At 40.3% G+C, this 18,335-nt stretch overlaps 1 protein-coding gene across 14 annotated transcripts in view; it reads left to right on the top strand.

Annotated features, from left to right (window-relative positions):
• Positions 1 to 18,335, top strand: part of GOLGA1 (golgin A1) — a 62,617-nt gene that overhangs the window by 3,135 nt on the left and 41,147 nt on the right. For all 14 annotated transcript variants that reach the window (XR_010136595.1, XR_010136593.1, XR_010136594.1 and 11 more), the window contains 7 exons: positions 6,571 to 6,661; positions 8,687 to 8,761; positions 9,702 to 9,799; positions 11,247 to 11,279; positions 15,069 to 15,197; positions 16,386 to 16,555; positions 17,031 to 17,142. Coding sequence is in view for 10 of the 14 variants with exons in the window: in XM_024252807.3 (XP_024108575.3) it covers positions 6,571 to 6,661; positions 8,687 to 8,761; positions 9,702 to 9,799; positions 11,247 to 11,279; positions 15,069 to 15,197; positions 16,386 to 16,555; positions 17,031 to 17,142 (708 nt within the window). In the remaining 4 variants the exon portion in view is untranslated. The remainder of the gene's footprint in view (positions 1 to 6,570; positions 6,662 to 8,686; positions 8,762 to 9,701; positions 9,800 to 11,246; positions 11,280 to 15,068; positions 15,198 to 16,385; positions 16,556 to 17,030; positions 17,143 to 18,335) is intronic.

Genomic DNA, 18,335 nt, shown 5'->3' with positions numbered 1-18,335 from the left:
GCTCAAGCAATTCTCGTGCCTCAGCCTCCCGAGTAGCTGGGACTACAGGCGTGTTCCACCGTGCCTGGCTAATATTTTGTGTTTTAGTAGAGACAGGTTTTCACCATGTTGCCCAGGGTGGTCTCAAACTCCTGAGCTCAGGCGATCTGCCCACCTTGGCCTTCCGAAGTGCTGGGATTACAGGCGTGAGCCACCATGTCTGGCCTACAGTATGTTTCTTATTAGTAAAATATATTTGTGGCTATAAGATTTCAAAAAATGAAGATGTTGCTATATGAGGGAAATGTCATGCTTAAAAAATAAAGTGTGGCTTTTGCATATGACAGGATCCTCTTAAGTTAGATAAATTTTTCTTTTTTTTTTTTTTTTTTTTGGTGAGACAGAGTCTCACTCTGTCAGCCAGGCTGGAGTACAGTGGCATGATCTCAGCTCATTGCATCCTCCACCTCCCGGGTTCAAGCAATTCTCCTGCCTCAGCCTCCCAAGTAGCTGGGACTACAGGTGCCCACCACCACGCCTGGCTAATTTTTTTTTGCTTTTTGTTTATTGTTTTTGAGATAGAGTCTCGCTCTGTCACCTAGGCTGGAGTGCAGCAGCACAATCTCTGCTCACTGCAACCTCCATCTCCCGGGTTCAAGCGATTCTTCTGCCTCAGCCTCCTGAGTAGCTGGGACTACAGGCACCCGCCACCACGTCCAGCTAATTTTTGTATTTTTAGTAGAGACAGAGTTTCACTATGTTGGCCAGGCTGGTCTTGAATTCCTGACCTCATGATCCTCCCGCCTCAGTCTCCCAAAGTGCTAGGGTTACAGGGGTGAGCCACCACACTTGACAATAAATTTCTTTAAAACTCATTTATAATGCTGGATATATATAAAAGAATGTATGTAATATATATGTAAAGTATAAAGCATAAAGTAAATCTATCACTCATCTGAAGAAATAGAACATTATCAATTCTGTTAAGCCACTTATATGTTTCTTCCAATTTCCTCTACCCAATTTAGGATAGCATAACCACTATTCTAAATTTTGTATTTTTCATTTACTTGCTTTTTAAAATATCTTACCAGATATGTATGTATTCATAAACAATTTATTATTTAATACTGCTTGTTTTTGAAGTTATAAAAGTTGCACACTGTAGACTTCTTGGATTTCCTTTTTTAAAATTTAATTCAACATGCTTATAAAATGCATCCATGTTACAGGAAGCTGTGGTTCATTTATTTTTACTGCTGTATAAGATTCCAGGCTGGACACAGAAGCTCATGCCTGTAATCCCAATGCTTTGGGAAGCTAAGGTGGAAGGACTGCTTGAGGCCAGAAGTTCAAGACCAGCCTGGGCAACATAGCAAGACTGCGTCTCTACAAAAGTTTGTTTTTTTTTTTAATTAGCCAGGTCGGTGGTGGTATGCCTGTAGTCCTAGCTTCTTGGGAGGCAGAGGCAAGAGGATCGCTTGAGCCCAGGAGTTTGAGACTGTAGTGAGCTATGATTGTGCCACTGTACTCCAGCTTAGGCAACAGAGCAAGACTCTGTCTCTAAAGATTTTTTTTTAAAAAAAGATCCCAGCATTTGAAAAGACCACATTTAATCTCTGTCTTCTCCTGGCGATAGACATTTGAGTTGTTTCCATTGTCAGATGAGTCTTCCTCCTGCTTTCTTATACTGCCTGGATCCCAGGTCAGATTACATGGCAAAAGCTATTAGGCTATTGGGATGGAGCAATAAGATTACCAGATCTACATTATCACTGGCTCCTATATTTAAGAGGAAATATAAGCACACATTTGAGCATCGGGCTGAAGGATGTAGTTTTAAGGCTGGGTTCTGTGACAGAAGGACCTGCTTTGCCTTCATGCTGACATGCTAAATGAAGTCTTTTATTTAGTAATGTATTCCAAATACAGAGATTGACCCGGATTCAGGAAGTACTTTATTTTGGGATTTCTCCAGTTTTGAACTTAATACAGCCTGATCCTCAGTTCCTATCTCCAGACCCTTATATCCAACTGCATATATTTCTCCAAACAGATGCCTCCTCTGTGGCGTCTCAAATTCTAAATGAACAAAATTGAATTCATTATTTCCATCTCCAAATATGCACCTTCATCTTCCCAAGTCACCAGCCAGAAACCCTGGAGGTGTTTTAGACTCTTCCCTCCTTTCACTTCTTGTTGTCCAATCAGTCAACACATATTATGGCTTCTATTTCTTTTTTTTTTTTTTTTTTTTTGGAGACAGAGTCTTGCTCTGTCTCCCAGGCTGGACCCTGGGTTCAAGCAATTCTCCTGCCTCACTCAGCCTCCCAAGTAGCTGGGACTACAGGCACACACCGCCACACTCGGCTAATATTTTGTATTTTTAGTAGAGATGAGGTTTCACTGTGTGCCCAGTCTGGTCTCGAACTCCTGAGTTCAAGCAATCCTCTTGCCCCGGCCTCCCAAAGTGCTAGGATTACAGGCAGCTTTCATTTCTTAAATGTCTCAAACTTGCCTCCCTACTCCATCTTCTAGTAGTACATTTACTAGCACAGGTTAAGCATCCCTAATCTGAAAATTTGAAATCTGAAATACTCCAAAATCTTAGACTTTTTGAGTGCCAACATGGCCACAAGTGGAAAATTTACACATAAATACTTAACACAACTTTGTTTAATGCATATTATTTAAAATATTGTATAAAATTATGTTCAGGCTATGTGTATAAAACATATATGGAGCATAATTTCATGTTTACACTTGGGTCCCATCCCCAAAATATTATATTATGTATATGCAGACATTCCAAAATCTGAAAAAATCCAAACTCCAAAACACTTCTGATCCTAACCTGTTTGGGCAAGAGATACTCAACCTATACTATCATTTGATTTCAAGCTGCGTTTCTTTCTGGGACAAACTTGTAGTCTATCTGGGTTCCCTGTGACCTTTTTTTTTCTTTGAGACAGGGATCTCTTTCTGTCACCCAGGCTGGAGTGCAGTGGCCCGATCACAGCCCACTGCAGCCTTAACCTCCTGGGCTCAAGCAATTCTCCCATTTCAGCCTCTTGAGTAGCTGGCACTACAGGCACGCGCCACCACACCCAGCTAATTTTTGTATTTTTTGTAGCGACGGAGTTCTGCCATGTTGCTTAGGCTGGTCTCGAACTCCCGGGCTCAAATGATCTGCCCACCTTGGCCCCCCAAAGTACTGGGACTGCAGGTGCTAGCCACTGTGCACAGCCCAAAGTGATCTTTCTAAAAGCAGATCCGTTCATGTCTCTCCAGTACTTAAAACTCATAAAACTCAGTGGCTTCCCCATCATTTTCAGGATGAAGTACAAACTCATTATTATAGCGTAATGGTAAACTGTCATGGTCTTCTCTCAGCTTACGTGGCCAGCATTATCTCACTGTACTTTCCTACACCCTGTGCCACAGCCAGATTGAATTTATTACACTTTCTAGAATGGACCACATTCTTTCATGCCTACAATTTTTGCACATGCTATTTCCTCTCTCTAGAATGTCTCATCTCCCCTTTCACTCCTGCATTCCTCTGACAGACTCTTGTGCGTCTTAAGACTCAGCTCATATGTTACTTCCAGCAAACTCCCTTGACCTGACCTTCTCCTCTGGCAGCCCCTACCCTTTACCCCTCCTGGCTGTTTGGTGCCTTGTCTTCTGCTAACCTCTGTAATAGCACCTGCTGTACTGCATTATTATTGATGATTTGCTTGTTTGTCTCTTCCACTGAACTGGGAGTTTCATGAAAGGCAATAAGTAAAGTGTAGTCTTTAGGAACTCAGGTCAGGTTATAGAGTCATATCTGCTCTATTATGTGACTTTGGGCAAGTCTCTTCATTTTTCCTTGCCTTATTTTTCACATCTATAAAATGGGGATAGGAACTGTATCTGTCTTTATTAAAGTATGTGTGTCAAGGATCCCCAAGATCATCCCCAGATTTGATTATTCACTAGGAGGACTCACAAGACTCACCATATAGTTTTACTCACTGCTATCATTTATTACAGTGAAAGGAGCTAAAACAGAGTCAGCAAAGGGAAAAGGTGCATGGGGAAAACTTGGAGGAAACAGGTGCAAGCTTCCAAGATTCTTCTCCCAGTGGAATTACACAGGACATGCTCCATTCTCCCAGCAATGAGTTGTGACAACACATGTAAAATGTCTACCAGGGAAGCTCATTAGAGACTCAGTGTCCAGGCTTTTTATTGGGGGCTGGTCATGTGAACACCCTCTGCCTACTATATATCAAAATTCCAGAATCCAGGCCGGGTGGGGTGGCTCACACCTGTAATACCAGCACTTTGGGGGACCAAGACAGGTGGATCAGTTGAGGTCAGGAATTTGAGACCAGCCCGGCCAACATGGCGAAACCCTGTCTCTACTAAAAATACAAATATTAGCTGAGCATGGTGGCACACGCCTGTAGTCCCAGCTACTCAGGAGGCAGGAGAATCGCTTGAACCCGGGAGGCAGAGGTTACAGTGAGCCAACATTGTACCACTGCACTCCAGCCTGGGTGACAGAGTGAGACTCTGTCTAAATAAATAAATAAATAAATAAATAATCCAGACTCCAGGAGGAAACCAGGTATTCAGCATAAACCCATATTTTTGCACAAACATTTTAGGGACTATGAGGCATTCTTAACAGAATGATGGGAACCCTCCCAAAATCTAAGTTCCCAGATGCCAGCCAAGGACCAACCTTAAAAGCAGGCCTTTCTAAGGATAACAGTCTGAGACCTGTAATGTCAGTTCTTCTGCGTAGAAGGTAAAGCACTTAGCATGGCGTCTGGCTCTAAGCATTTCATAATTAGCTTCTGTTGCTGCTGCTGCTGTTATTTTGGATAGGAGCTCTTTGTTTCACCACTATTCCTAGTGCTTAGCACAGTAGTGAGACATAGGATGTCTCACTAACAGTAATAATCATAACAGCTTCTTATACTGCTAGTGCTGTGGTCTGAATGTTTGTGTCTCCAAAAATTGGTACATTATAACCTAATCACCAGAGTGGTGGAATAGGGAGGTGAATCGTCTCCGAGATGATTAGCTCATGAGGGAGGAACCCTCATGAATGGGATTAGTGCTCTTACAAAAGAGGCCCCAGAAAGCTGCCTTGCCCCTTCCACCATGTGAGGGCACAGCTAGAAGATGTCATGTATGAACCAGAAAGTGGGTCCTCACTAGACACCAAATCTGCTGGCACTTTAATTTTGAACTTCCTAGGCTCCAGAACTGTGAGAAATACATTTCTGTTGTTTATAAGTCACACACTTTATGGCATTTCATTATAGCAGCTCAAACAGACTAAGACAACTAGTAATAGATGACACATATTAAAGCTAATATGTGCCAGGCTGTGTTTTAGGGATTTGACAAGTATTGATTTACTTAATCCTCATCACAGCTCTGTGAGGCAAATGCTGTTTGTTATCACAGATTGCAAATGAGGAAACCAGTGCACAGGGAAGTTGAGTAATGAGCCTAAGTTCTTACAGCTCGTAAGTGGTAAAGCTGGAACCTGAAGCAAGGTCTTCTGACACGAGACTCTCCTCTTAACTGTCCACTGTCCTGACTCTCAGTACATATTGGATGGGCAAGTGGCTGGACATGTAGATGAATATTTGAGGTGAATTATTGAATAATCTTTAAAAACATTTTGGGGATACAATGGGAAACATGATTAAGGACTGGATGTTAGTATTTTTTGTTAGGAATGAGAATCATATGTTGCCTATGAAGAGAAATAGCCTTAGTTTTTAGAGTATTTAGGATGAAATGTCATGATGTCTGTTATTTAAATTACTTCAGAAAAATTAAAATTGATGAAGCAAATAAGGGAAAGCATCAGCAATTGTGAAAGTAGTTGGAGAGCGTTCTTTAGACCAATCTCTCTCCGTTGCTATATTTTGAAAAATTGTATAATGAAAAGTAAAAGAGATTTTTAAAACTGAGTTATTAGCAATCGCAAGCAGTGCCTATAGCAATAGTAGTATTCATTTATTTTAAAATAATCTGGTTTGTTGGGGAAAATGTATGCCTCATTAATATATTGGTTTGTTGAATGCATATTATCTGCTGAAGTCTATGATGCAAGTTAGAGTTTTAGATTGATATCCGTTTTAGAGATGAAGATACTGAAACTTTATCAATATTGGTGAAAGATTCATAGTCATAGACCAGCTTTTGATCCCTAAAGAACCCCCGCCCACTTTATCCCAGGACTTTACTTTTGGAAAGATAAAGTGATTTTTTTTATCATGGCAGATATAGTTTTTGTGTTATATACTTGCTGTAATAATGGATCTATTTACTATTATTTTATTTCAGTAGCATGTGTAAACATACAATTGATCTGTTTAGCATCTCCTCTCTGCTTCACTTTATAAAAGGAAGAAAGTGTTGCTTCCACTTTCCAGGTAGAGAAGCTAGGCCTAGCTTTTCAGTGATTACAATTAATTAAAGTGTAACCAAACCTAAAATAAGACTTGTCACTTTCTGGCTCAGTATTGTGGTCTCACACATATATGAATACGACCTTCCTTGCATCTACCTCAACAGGCTTCCGATGGAAGCAGCTCCAGAGAAGATCTTTCATCCCAGCTTCTGAGAAGGAATGAACAGATACGGAAGTTAGAGGCCAGACTTTCTGGTATGTCTAAGAACTCATAAAAAGCAAACAACAGGAAACTTGCCTTGCTTGACTCTCTTCCATATAGGATGACTTTATAGTTATTTTCACATATCATTTTGATCTTTTTAGAAAGGAGCAAGTATACCCTCTTCTTTTGTTAGTGTACTAAATAGTGTAAATTCAAAACTGAATTTGAAAGTTTATTAAAAATTTTTTTCTGCTCCTGAGGTTTCTAGCCATGGAAATAAAAGATAATAATAATATATGTACAATAGATTTGACCATCTTCCACCATTAGCATAGCCTGCTTTCAGATGGAAAGGGATAGGGTTAGTATTTAAAGGGAATGGCCGACAGATATTGGATTCATCAGCACCAGAGAGAGATTGGTGCTGTGTTGCCACTTCCCGCAGCTCATACCACCTGTGTAAGTGTTGTTGTAGGTATTTGGGCCACTTCTCTATGGTATTTCTGACTTCAGCACCTGCATAGAAGGTGTCACTCTCATTATGTCTTTTGTGTGCAGTTTACAATTTGCACAGCTCCCATTATATCCTTTGCCTGAGGAGGGCATGGTCGTGATAGAATTGTGAGTTATTATTTTGGTTTCTGCCAGTGGATATATTTGGAAAGCTTCATCCTGTAAAGTGGTTCATGGTTTCTGTGTCTCTTTTTGTCCCTTGGCCTTTTAATGCCCATTTTATTGGAGTAAAACAGCAGACCCAAATTCACCAAGTGGTATGTGAAATATTTATATTTGTGTAGCTGTCAGACCCAAATTCACCAAATTGTGTGTGAAGTACTTGTATTTGTGTAGTTATCAAAGGTTCATAGCATAGCTCACAACTACCAGTTAATTATTTTGTCCTCACTAGAGCCTTATTAGGCTTAGCAAGGTTAAGGCCTCACAAGTAGTAAGTGGTAAAACTGGGATCCAAACCCAGATTTATTTGATGCTAGAGTCTTAATTCCATCTGCTTTAAACTTAATTGTTGCTATCCTGTTACTCCTACCCATAAATTATATCAGTAACAGAGGTAAAGTAATTTTACATCTGTTTAATGTTGGAGAGAGAGTTATAAAATAATATATGTACCTTCCCCATATGGTAGGAAGAATAGTTGAGCTTGACTTACGGTTAGAGAAGGGACAGGGAAGAGGGCTGACATTTACTGGGCCCACTATGTGCTGAGTATTGTCCTACAGTATTAGTATGAGTAATGATAATAGTCACAGTAACAACAATAACAGCTACATTTTATTGAGCACTGTGTGCGAAGCACTTAAGGCACGTAAAATGTTTTATTATCTAATGCATCTTTTGTGGTAGGTACAATTAATATCATCATTTAATTTATGAAGAAACTAATACTACAGGACCAATAATTTGCTTAAGGTCCCCAGCTAAGGACTGACAGAGGTGGGATTTGAGCTACTGTGTGTTTTCACTAAACCATAACTATCTTCTTTGGCCACCTAGATAATTAATGCTGACATTCACATTTAATATGGCGTAGATTACCAAGTTCCTGTGTAGAAAGGGAGCTCACTTTTTTAGAGAATTAAGTGCTATCACTATAAAGACAATGCTGCACCTAAGGTGTTTGTTACTGCCCTAACTATTGTTCCTGAGTTGTGTGGACTATAAGTGAGCTGTTTAGTGAGTTCACTTTGATCTGTCCTACTGCTAAGGCTGGAAAAGGAAGTGGAAACTGAGATTTGAAATTAAGTCATGAGATAAATCTGTGTTTTTCATAGCAGGACATTTCTGATCACCAGGCTAAGCTTAATTCTTGTTTTCTATCAAGGCTAAACAAACTTGCCTTTTTGTACTCACCATTTATACACCATGGATAGTTTGTACTATAATTGTTTTCCTGTGTTGTTCATTGTTAATGGGAGGCTGTCTGCCTAGCTTTCCTTAACAGGAATGGTTTTCAGGTTAAGAAAATCATCATCATTTCCATTCATTTTTTTGTTTAATTAACTTCCTTTCCTGATGTTTGTCCATTTCTGGTATGTGCGTCACCCTCCTCACCCAAGACTATGCTGAACAGGTCCGAAACTTGCAGAAGATAAAAGAGAAGCTTGAAATTGCATTAGAAAAACACCAGGATTGTACGTATTTTTTTCCTGCTTTTTTCAATCTTTTCAAGGTTTAGTTTTTTGAAATGAAACAATAGTGTACGGTTAAGTTTGTCCTTCTTGAAAGCACAAATCTTTATTTTATAAGTAGTATACTTCTTAATCATGTTGATAAAACATTTGGCTGATACTTATAAGTATACAAGTTTTATTTATGTTGGCTTATGGGCATGACTCTTAGGAGTAGGTCGTTGTGTGTATCAGCTTGTCTCTCTCCAGTTGACCCCTTTATTTAGGCTACCCTCAGGTTTTAATAAAATCTAGTACCTATCCCTTAGGTCTGGACTAGGAAATGGGTTCTCACCACAGCTTCATTACTGCTGTGTTGAGTAACTGGGAGAAATCCCTGTCATCACTCCCTCAGCAATAAAGCATACATTTTGTGTAGTCTACCCTCAATCATATGTTCTTTGGGTACCATCCAAGAAAGGTGTTAGTAGAAGTAGAAAGTTATTTTTTTTGTTGATATGTACTAAAACTTTTAAGGAAGATAAAGTAAAAGAAAGGTTTTTTGTTTGTTTGTTTTGATTTTTGTTTTTGTTTTTAATTCTGATAAAGTGGTAGTAGCCATCACTTAGCATCAGATTTGATGTTTTCTGGCAACCTACCTAACTCAGTGTTCTATCATTGTACCATTTAAAAAGTTACCTTTTGGCATCTTTCTAAATATATATACTTGTCTATTACAAAAAACAAAAACAATAAGGAAACAAACAAAAATTGTGGTCTATTACCAAGGCCAAAATATTCTTCTGGAAAGTTGACGTGGATCCAGCTTTTCCTAGTATCACAATACACTTATGTGACTTTGGCCTTTTTCATTAGGTGACAGTTGTAAAGTAATCACATGGGCTATTTGTCATGCTGTTTCTAAAGTGTTTTCATATCTCAAATAGAGCCTCTTTGTTAACAGCTTCCATGCGGAAATTTCAAGAGCAGAATGAGACATTCCAAGCCAACAGAGCCAAAATGGCAGAAGGACTGGCTTTGGCATTAGCCAGAAAGGACCAGGTATTTTATATGTGGCACTGCCCAGAACTGGTGGAAAGATTTCACTTAGTGACATGATTTCAAAAATCATGACATAACCTATAGAAAATATTTATAGCCTAGGAGAAGAGAAATGTTATAAGTTCGTTAAGGTTTTCTTTGGCCTTTTCTTGTAAAGTGAAGAAACTTTACAGTTCTAATCATGAAATGTGTCCAGAATGTGAGAGTATCATTCCTTGCATCTGTGTAGTTTCATAAAATTGAGAAGGGAAATAGTGTATCTGTAATCTGATGGCAGGCCCCAAAATAAGAGAAAAGGTCTCTCCCCTCTCAAAACCTCTCTGAAAGTCTAACCCCCAGACATTTGCCTTTTATCCTGGAGAAGATGTTATTAACCTAGTCATAATCCATAGTATACAGAGTTCTTCCAAACTCTGTTCCCACGTTTCTTCAATCCCAACCAGCTGGACAGAGGGGAACTCCTATAATCTCAACAGAACCAACCACTGGAAGATGCTGAATGAATAACTACAAGGAAGGAAAATAATTCTGTTACTGGCTATTACAGTAATTATGAAGTATATTTTGTTCAAAATAATAGATGACATTTTAAATTTAAGATAAGCATCAATATATTGTAATGATAATTTTGATTTATTAAGACAGAGTTTATTAAGTTACACTTAAGAAATTGTATAATTTATTTCATCTGGAGGAGGTGGGTTGGTTGGTTGGTTTTAAAGTGTCTGTTCATCATCTAGGCCATTTACTAGCCAGAAAAAATACAATTTACCAATACTTAGTGGATAACTATGGTATGAATGTATATAAATGAAGAAATAATCTAAAATTGATAGATTCTGATTATAAGCAATCAGGATATTGCCTTTGTGCAAATGGGCTTTTTTTCCCCACTATTTTATGGTTTGTGAATAAGGGGCATAATTCTTTTTCTTTTGACTTACACAGATGGCGTAAAGCATGTTGGTAAAATCAAAATGAAAAGGAAAATAATTATCAGGGACTGCAAAAGATCCCCCCTACTCCCCCAGTTTCAGGAATTAATTTCTAAACATCATTTCCAGAATTACTCAACTCAGCTGGTCCCAGCTACCCACTCCCAAGAAATAACAGTACTCATGGCAAAACTCCCAGGAACAAGCCAAAAAGCTGCATCAGAACAGCAGATACAGCTTTTCTTGGGTGCCCTGCTTAGTAAAAATCTGCAGGCTTATATTCATGAATTCATTCCATTCTAGAATCTTAGATAAAGTTCATTTTCTTCTACTTTTATGACTCTTGCCTTTCTTAATATTAAACCAAGTTTATAGATTTTTTTTTAATTGGCTTTTTTTGTTTGGTTTTGTTAGTTGCTTTCTGGGAAGAGTTGGGTTGTTTTGTTTTCTGAAAATCTTGGTATTACAATACTCTTCACTGGAAACCATACTTTTTTATTGTTTTGTTTTAGGAATGGTCAGAAAAGATGGATCAGCTTGAAAAGGTTAGTTCATCTTTATTTTTGTCTCATTTTTGTTGGTCTCGTCTCTGGGGTTTGGAAAACGTTTTATCCGGTAACCAACATACTGATTGCTATACCACCTCTTGGAAGCAGGACAGTTTATGATTAGATACTGACTTGAAAAGCTCAGATCCTCCCCTTTTTTGGTGAATGTGCAGGATGTCTTTTGTTTGCCCCTCTTGATATACTCTGCACTCCTCCTCTCTTCCCTTTCTCTGTATACCTGAACGCTGATAGAGACTGTATCAGCAGGGCTTAAAATGCCCTCTGGCATCTGGTTGGGTTCAGCCAGTGGGGAACCCTGAAAGAACCATGTGTGAAAGAAGATGTGGTCAGGATGTTTCTTCCCCCACCTTTCTCCATGTGGGGTCTCTTCAGCTTAGTTGCATCCCATGGCCAAAAGTCACAGCTTCAGTTGGACCTTTGGTTTGCCTTCTTGACATAGTTTTTATCTCTCTGGGTTTCCTATAACCTCTACATCTTTTTGCCTCTTTATGGCCAACTGTTACCAGCACATTATCTTTTGGACTATCTTACCCATCCCACAGCTTTGATAAGCCCCTTTATTAAACCATCCTCAAAATGCCTGATTTGAGATGGCCGTCTCTTTCGTGCTGCGGTTCTGATTGACACTGTGGTAATATTAGGAACACTTAAAGATGAAGCAGTGGGGAAGGAAGGCATTTCTCAAGGCTCAGCATTGAACATATATGAGAACCTCTTGGCTAGATGTAGATGAGGAAATTGATTATTCTAGTACCATTGCTTGCATAACACCATACAGGTACCTTAAGTAATACATTCCTGGCTCCCACATATGAACAAGATGAAATTTCAAGTCTACAATTGGAAAAACATTTTAGTTTTAAAATAATCATTAGTGTCAACTATTTTTTTTCCATAAAACACCAAGTTAACTTTACTTTCTGTTCTATAGAAATCTGATTATCAAGCTGAGAGAATACATTAACTTTTTTTGAGACAAGGGGTTGTTCTGTTGCCCAGGCTGGGAGTGGCACAATCACATCTCAGTGCAGCCTCAACCTCCTGGGCTCAAATGATTTTCCCACCTAGACTTCCTGAGTAGCCAGGACTGCAGGCGTGAGCCACAATGCCCAGCTAATTTTTTAAAAATTTTTAATAGAGATGAGGTCTCACTGTATTGCCCAGGCTGGTTTTGATCTCCTAGACCAAAGTGATCCTCCTGCCTGGCCTCCCAAAGTGCTAGGATTACAGATGAGAGCCACTGTGCCTGGCAACATTTTTATATAAGGAAAGAATTATAGAAAAGTCAAGTCCCAAGGAAACCTGTGCTTGAAAAAAAAAAATCCTCAAACATATGCTAGTAATGACAGTCTTCTTAAATATGGAGATATGGGTTAGGTTAAGGTTTTCTTGCCGTAAAAGAAACTCTTAAGATTATGGCAATTGAAATTCTCATTGAATTTTTTTTATCTTTTAAAATTTTGGTAAAGGGTATCCATATAGAACTGAACCAACTAAAAAACCTACTTAGGTTCACAAGGTTCACAAAGGGAATTTTCTCTTTGTTTTGTTTTTGTTCTTTTGAAGGAGAGGTTGGGGAAAATTTTTCCTTTTTTTTTGAGACGGAGTCTTGCTCTGTTGCCCAGGCTGGAGTACAGTGGCGTGATCTTGGCTCACTGCAAGCTCTGCCTCCCGGGTTTACTCCATTCTCCTGCCTCAGCCTCCCAAGTAGCTGGGACTACAGGCACCCAACACCACACCCGGCTAATTTTTTTGTATTTTTAGTAGAGACAGGGTTTCACTGTGTTATCTAGGATGGTCTCGATCTCCTGACCTCGTGATCCATCTGCCTCAGCCTCCCAAAGTGCTGGGATTACAGGTGTGGGGGGGGGGAAATTTTCTAGAGTAGGAAATAGTAATGAGACATCTATATAGGTCTTTGAAGCTAGTTTTCATCGTTAAAGTTTTTTTTTTTTTTTTTTTTTTCCAGTCAAGAATTAGAAACTTGCCGGGCGCGGTGGCTCACGCCTGTAATCCCAGCACTTTGGGAGGCCGAGGCAGGCGGATCACGAGGTCAGGAGATCGAGACCAGCCTGGCTAACACGGTGAAACCCCGTCTCTACTAAAAAATAAAAAAAAAATCAGCCAGGCGCGGTGGTGGGCGCCTGTAGTCCCAGCTACTTGAGAGGCTGAGGCAGGAGAATGGCGGGAACCCTGGAGGCGGAGTTTGCAGTGAGCAGAGATGGCGCCACTGCACTCCAGCCTGGGAGACAGAGCGAGACTCCATCTCAAAAGAAAAAAAAAAAAAAGAATTAGAAACTTAACAGCAGGGTTAGTCCTTAAGAGAGTCCTTTTTTCTTTTTTTTCTTTTTTTTTAGACACAGTCTCACCACGATGCCCAGGCTGGAGTGTAGAGCAGTGGCACAGTCATAGCCCACTGCAGCCTTGACTTCTCAGGCTCAGGTGTTTCTCCCACCTCAGCCTCCCGAGTAGCTGGGATTACAAGCACATGCCACCACACCCGGCTAATTTTTTTGTATTTTTTATAGAGATGGGGTTTCACCATGTTGCCCAGGCTGGTCTCCAACTCCTGCGCTCAACTGATAGGCCTACCTTGGCCTCCCAAAGTGCTGGGATTAGAGGCAAGAGTCTGTTGCTAGAAATGATCATTTAATAAATTGTAACCTGCTGACACCAGTCATGTCTAACTTTTTTTCTTTTTTTTTACTTGTTAACTGAAATCAGTTCTACGTTTAATCTACGTGCATTAAATTTTTTTCGGGCATTCAATCTTACTGGTTACTCATGTTTTCCAGCCAGTTCAGTGTGTCACTAAGAATAGACATGTAAAATAAGACTGGGCACAGTGGCTTACGCCTGTAATCCCAGCAATTTGGGAAGTGTAGGTGGGCGGATCACCTGAAGTCAGGAGTTCGAGACCAGCCTGGCAAACATGGCGAAACCTCATCTCTACTAAAAGTAGAAAAATTAGCTGGGCATGGTGGTGCACGCCTGTAGTCTCAGCTACTCAGGAACCTGAGGCATGAGAATCACTTCAACCTGGGAGGTGGAGGCTGCAGTAAGCTGAGATCGCACCACTGCAAACCAACCTGGGCAACAGAGTGAGACTCTGTGTCAAAAAACAAACAACAATGACGAAAGAATAGACGCGTAAAATGTATATCTGGACTTGCTAAACAGATGTAAGAACTTTAAAGTTCTACACAGGCCATGCACGATGGCTCATATCTATCAACACTTTGAGAGGCTGAGGCAGGAGAATGTCTTGAGGCCAGGAGTTCAAGATCAGCCTGGATAATAGAGCAAGATCCTGTCTCTACCAAAAAAAAAAAAAAAAAAGTTCTATGTAATTGTTGCTTTTATTCCCCTTTTTCACAATTATTTAAAACACATTTATTTTTAAATAAAGAATTAAATTCTCTAGTTAAAGGACTAATTCAATTAAAGAATTTATAAATAATGCCATATTTCTGTAATGCTTTCCATTATCAATGCATTATTGTCCACTGGCATGAGATTTCCTGAAGATTTTTCCTTTATTAAGAATTCCACTTTCAGGCCAGGTGTGGTGGCTCATGTCTGTAATCTTAGCACTTTGGGAGGCCAAGGCAGGAGGATTGCTTGAGCCCAGGAGTTCAAGGCCAGCCTGGGCAACTAGTGAGACTCTGTCTCTAAAAACAAAAATTTAAAAAAAGATTTTCACTTTCATAATACAGATTTCTAATGCTTTCGTTGCCTGAGTTGATGTCTTCTTCTTTCAAATAGGAGAAGAATATTCTGACAGCCCAGTTACAGGAAATGAAGAACCAGAGTATGAATCTTTTCCAAAGGAGAGATGAAATGGATGAATTAGAGGGGTTCCAGCAGCAGGAACTAAGTAAAATAAAGCACATGGTATGCATTTTTGTTTTAGTAGCTAAATACTGAATAGATGATTATTCACTCTGATTTTACTAGTCATCACTCTCTAATTGCTGATAAACATACACCAGTAATATTTGATATTAATCATATTTGATATTAATCATATTTGTATGTTTTTAAATTTATTAAAATAGAAAAGTTCTGTTTGAAATGTTCTTTTTTTGTTTTTTGTTTTGTTTTTTTTTTTTTAACTAATGGGTATATAAATTCTCTTATAAGCCCACAAAAATGTTATAGAAGTTTGGCTATTGGTCCACATTTTTTTTTTTAAATAGGTGGAGTCTCACGGTGTTGCCCAGGCTGGAGTATAATGGCTACTCACAGGTGCGATCATAGCACACTGCAGCCTCAAACTCGTGGGCTCAAGCTCTCCTCCCACTTTAGCCTCCCAAGTAACTGGGACTGTAAGCATGTACTATAGGTGTGTGCCACCATGCCTGACAAGCTTAGATTTTTTTTTTCTTTTCTTTCTTTCTTTCTTTTTCTTTTTTTTTTTGAGATAGAGTCTCACTCTGTCACCCAAGCTGGAGTGCAGTGGCATGATCATGGCCCACTGCAGCCTCGACCTCCCAGACTCAAGGGATTCTTCCACCTAAGCCTCCCGAGTAGCTGGGACTACAGGTGCACTACCATGCCCGGCTAATTTCTGTATTTTTTGTAGAGGTGGTGTTTCACCATGTTACCCAGGCTGGTCTCAAACTCCTGGGTTCAAACGATATGCATGCCTCAATCTCCCAAAATGGTGGGATTACAGGCGTGAGCCACTGTACCCAGCCCAGATTTGTTTTTAAGTGTATTTTTCTTTTTTACTTCTTTTTTTTTTGAGATGGAGCCTAGCTCTGTCACCCAGGCTGGAGTGCAGTGGCGCGATCTTGGCTAATTGCAACCTCCACCTCCCAGGTTCAAGTGATTCTCCCGCCTCAGCCTCCCGAGTAGCTGGGATTACAGGCACCCGCCACCACGCCCGGCTAATGTTTGTATTTTTAGTAGAGATAGGGTTTTGCCATGTTAGCAAGGCTGGTCTCAAACTCCTGACCTCAAGTGATCCACCTGCCTCGGCCTCCCAAAGTGTTGGGATTACAGGCGTGAGCCACCATGCCCGATCTTAAGTGTATTTTTCTTAGCATAGCCCAATGAAACTTTGTATTTTTGTGTCAGCTTTTAAAAAAAGAAGAAAGTCTAGGGAAAATGGAACAAGAATTGGAGGCACGAACCAGAGAACTTAGTCGTACCCAGGAGGAGTTGATGAACTCCAATCAGATGTCATCAGACTTAAGCCAGAAGCTAGAAGAATTGCAGAGACACTACTCAACGCTGGAAGAGCAGAGGTTCTTGCTTGGTCTGTGGGGCCCTTGGGAAGAGGTGTTAGTGTAGTTCTGGCTATAGCCTGCCCACCTTTCCCCATTGTTCATTACACCACTTTCTGATTCCAGTGCTGGCAAAAGCTTCTGGATACATCCTTACCTGCCTAGGACTCAGGCCCCACCCCACCTCCAACCCATTTTCCCCTTCAGCTGCTGAAACTCAGGACAGTTCCAGCCGTGCTGAGCAATTCAGTGTGGTTTTAGTTTGTAAAGTATTAATAAGACTAAGGAAAGGCAGGTCAGGATTTCTTTCTTAAACTAGGGTGGACTTCTTCTCTTTGGGCTCCTGCTTCAGAGAGAGCCGAGGCTTTTTCCATTGAAAACCTGCATGTGGCTAATGATGCTTGTAGCCCTGACACAGAAGGAAGCATTCCTGCAGAAGACTGTATATTAGATGAGATATCCAAATTTATTCATTGTCTGCTTTCTTTTGATGAAGAGATCACGTGATAGCTTCAAAAATAGGTGCAGAAAGTAAGATCACAGCCCTGGAACAAAAGGAACAAGAGCTCCAAGCACTCATTCAGCAGCTTTCCATTGATTTGCAAAAGGTAAGTAGAATATGAGGAGAAGACCTGGATTTCTAAGATTCATAAAAACTAACTCTTTCAGAAATTTCTGCCTGAGAGTGGCTACTGAACATATGTTTCTCATGCAGTCCACATGGCTCCATTTCCTGTACTAGCCAGGCTGCACTCAGATGGAAATGGCCATACAGCTGAACAAGGGTTGCTTAGCAGAAGTAGTCAGTATTTTCCTGTCAGAAATTCTCAAAGTACACCATTTGGTCGACTCAAATATGTCTCTTTTTTTTTTCTTTTTTTTTTGGGTTGGAGTCTTGCTCTTGTTGCCCAGGTATTATAGGCGCCTGCCACCACACCCGGCTAATTTTTATATTTTTAGTAGAGACAGGGTTTTACCATGTTGGCCACGCTGGTCTCAAACTCCTGACCTCATGATCCACCAATCTCGGCCTCCCAAAGTGCTGAGATTACAGGCGTGAGCCACCGTGCCTGGCCTGACTCAAATATGTCTTTAAGCACATAATGGACCTTGAGCATGAAAAATACAACAGTAGTGGCTGACATGACAAGGGCTGTACCTTTGACATACTTGGCTCTAATCCAGTTTGTTTTATGGCACATAATCAAATGATGTCATTACAATTTGTTTTTTCATTTCATTGACATACATTTGTTTCTACATTAGGGCTGTGCTAAACTCTGAGAATATAAAGATGAACGATAATATTATTGAATATAAAGTAGTGTTTCTCAGGCCCAGCACAGTGACTCAAGCCTGTGGTCCTAGCACTTTGGTAGGCCAAGGCAGGAGGATCACATGAGGTCCTCCTCTTGACCCCATCTCTACCAAAAAAAAAAAAAAAAAAAAAATTAGTCAGGTGTGGTGGTGTGCACCTGTAGTTCCAGCTGTTTGGGAGGCTATGGTGGGAGAATCGCTTAAGCCCAGGAATTCAAGGCTGCAGTGGGCTATGACCATGTCACAGCACTGCAGCCCAGGCAATAGAGCAAGACTATCTTTAAAAATAAAAATAAGGCTGGGCGTGGTCGCGTGCGCCTGTAATTCCAGCTACTTGGGAGGCTGAGGCAGGAGATTCGGTTAAACCTGGGAGGTGGAGGTTGCAAGTGAGCCAAGATTGCGCCACTGCGCTGCAGCCTGCCTGGGCGACAGAGAGAGACTCTGTCTCAAAAAAATAATAAAATAAATAAATAAATAAATATAA

This window comes from Pongo abelii, chromosome 13, assembly GCF_028885655.2.
Source record: "Pongo abelii isolate AG06213 chromosome 13, NHGRI_mPonAbe1-v2.0_pri, whole genome shotgun sequence".
Lineage (NCBI taxonomy): Eukaryota > Metazoa > Chordata > Mammalia > Primates > Hominidae > Pongo > Pongo abelii.
Note: the sequence above shows the minus strand (reverse complement) of the source record. Positions and strands in the feature narration are given on the sequence as shown.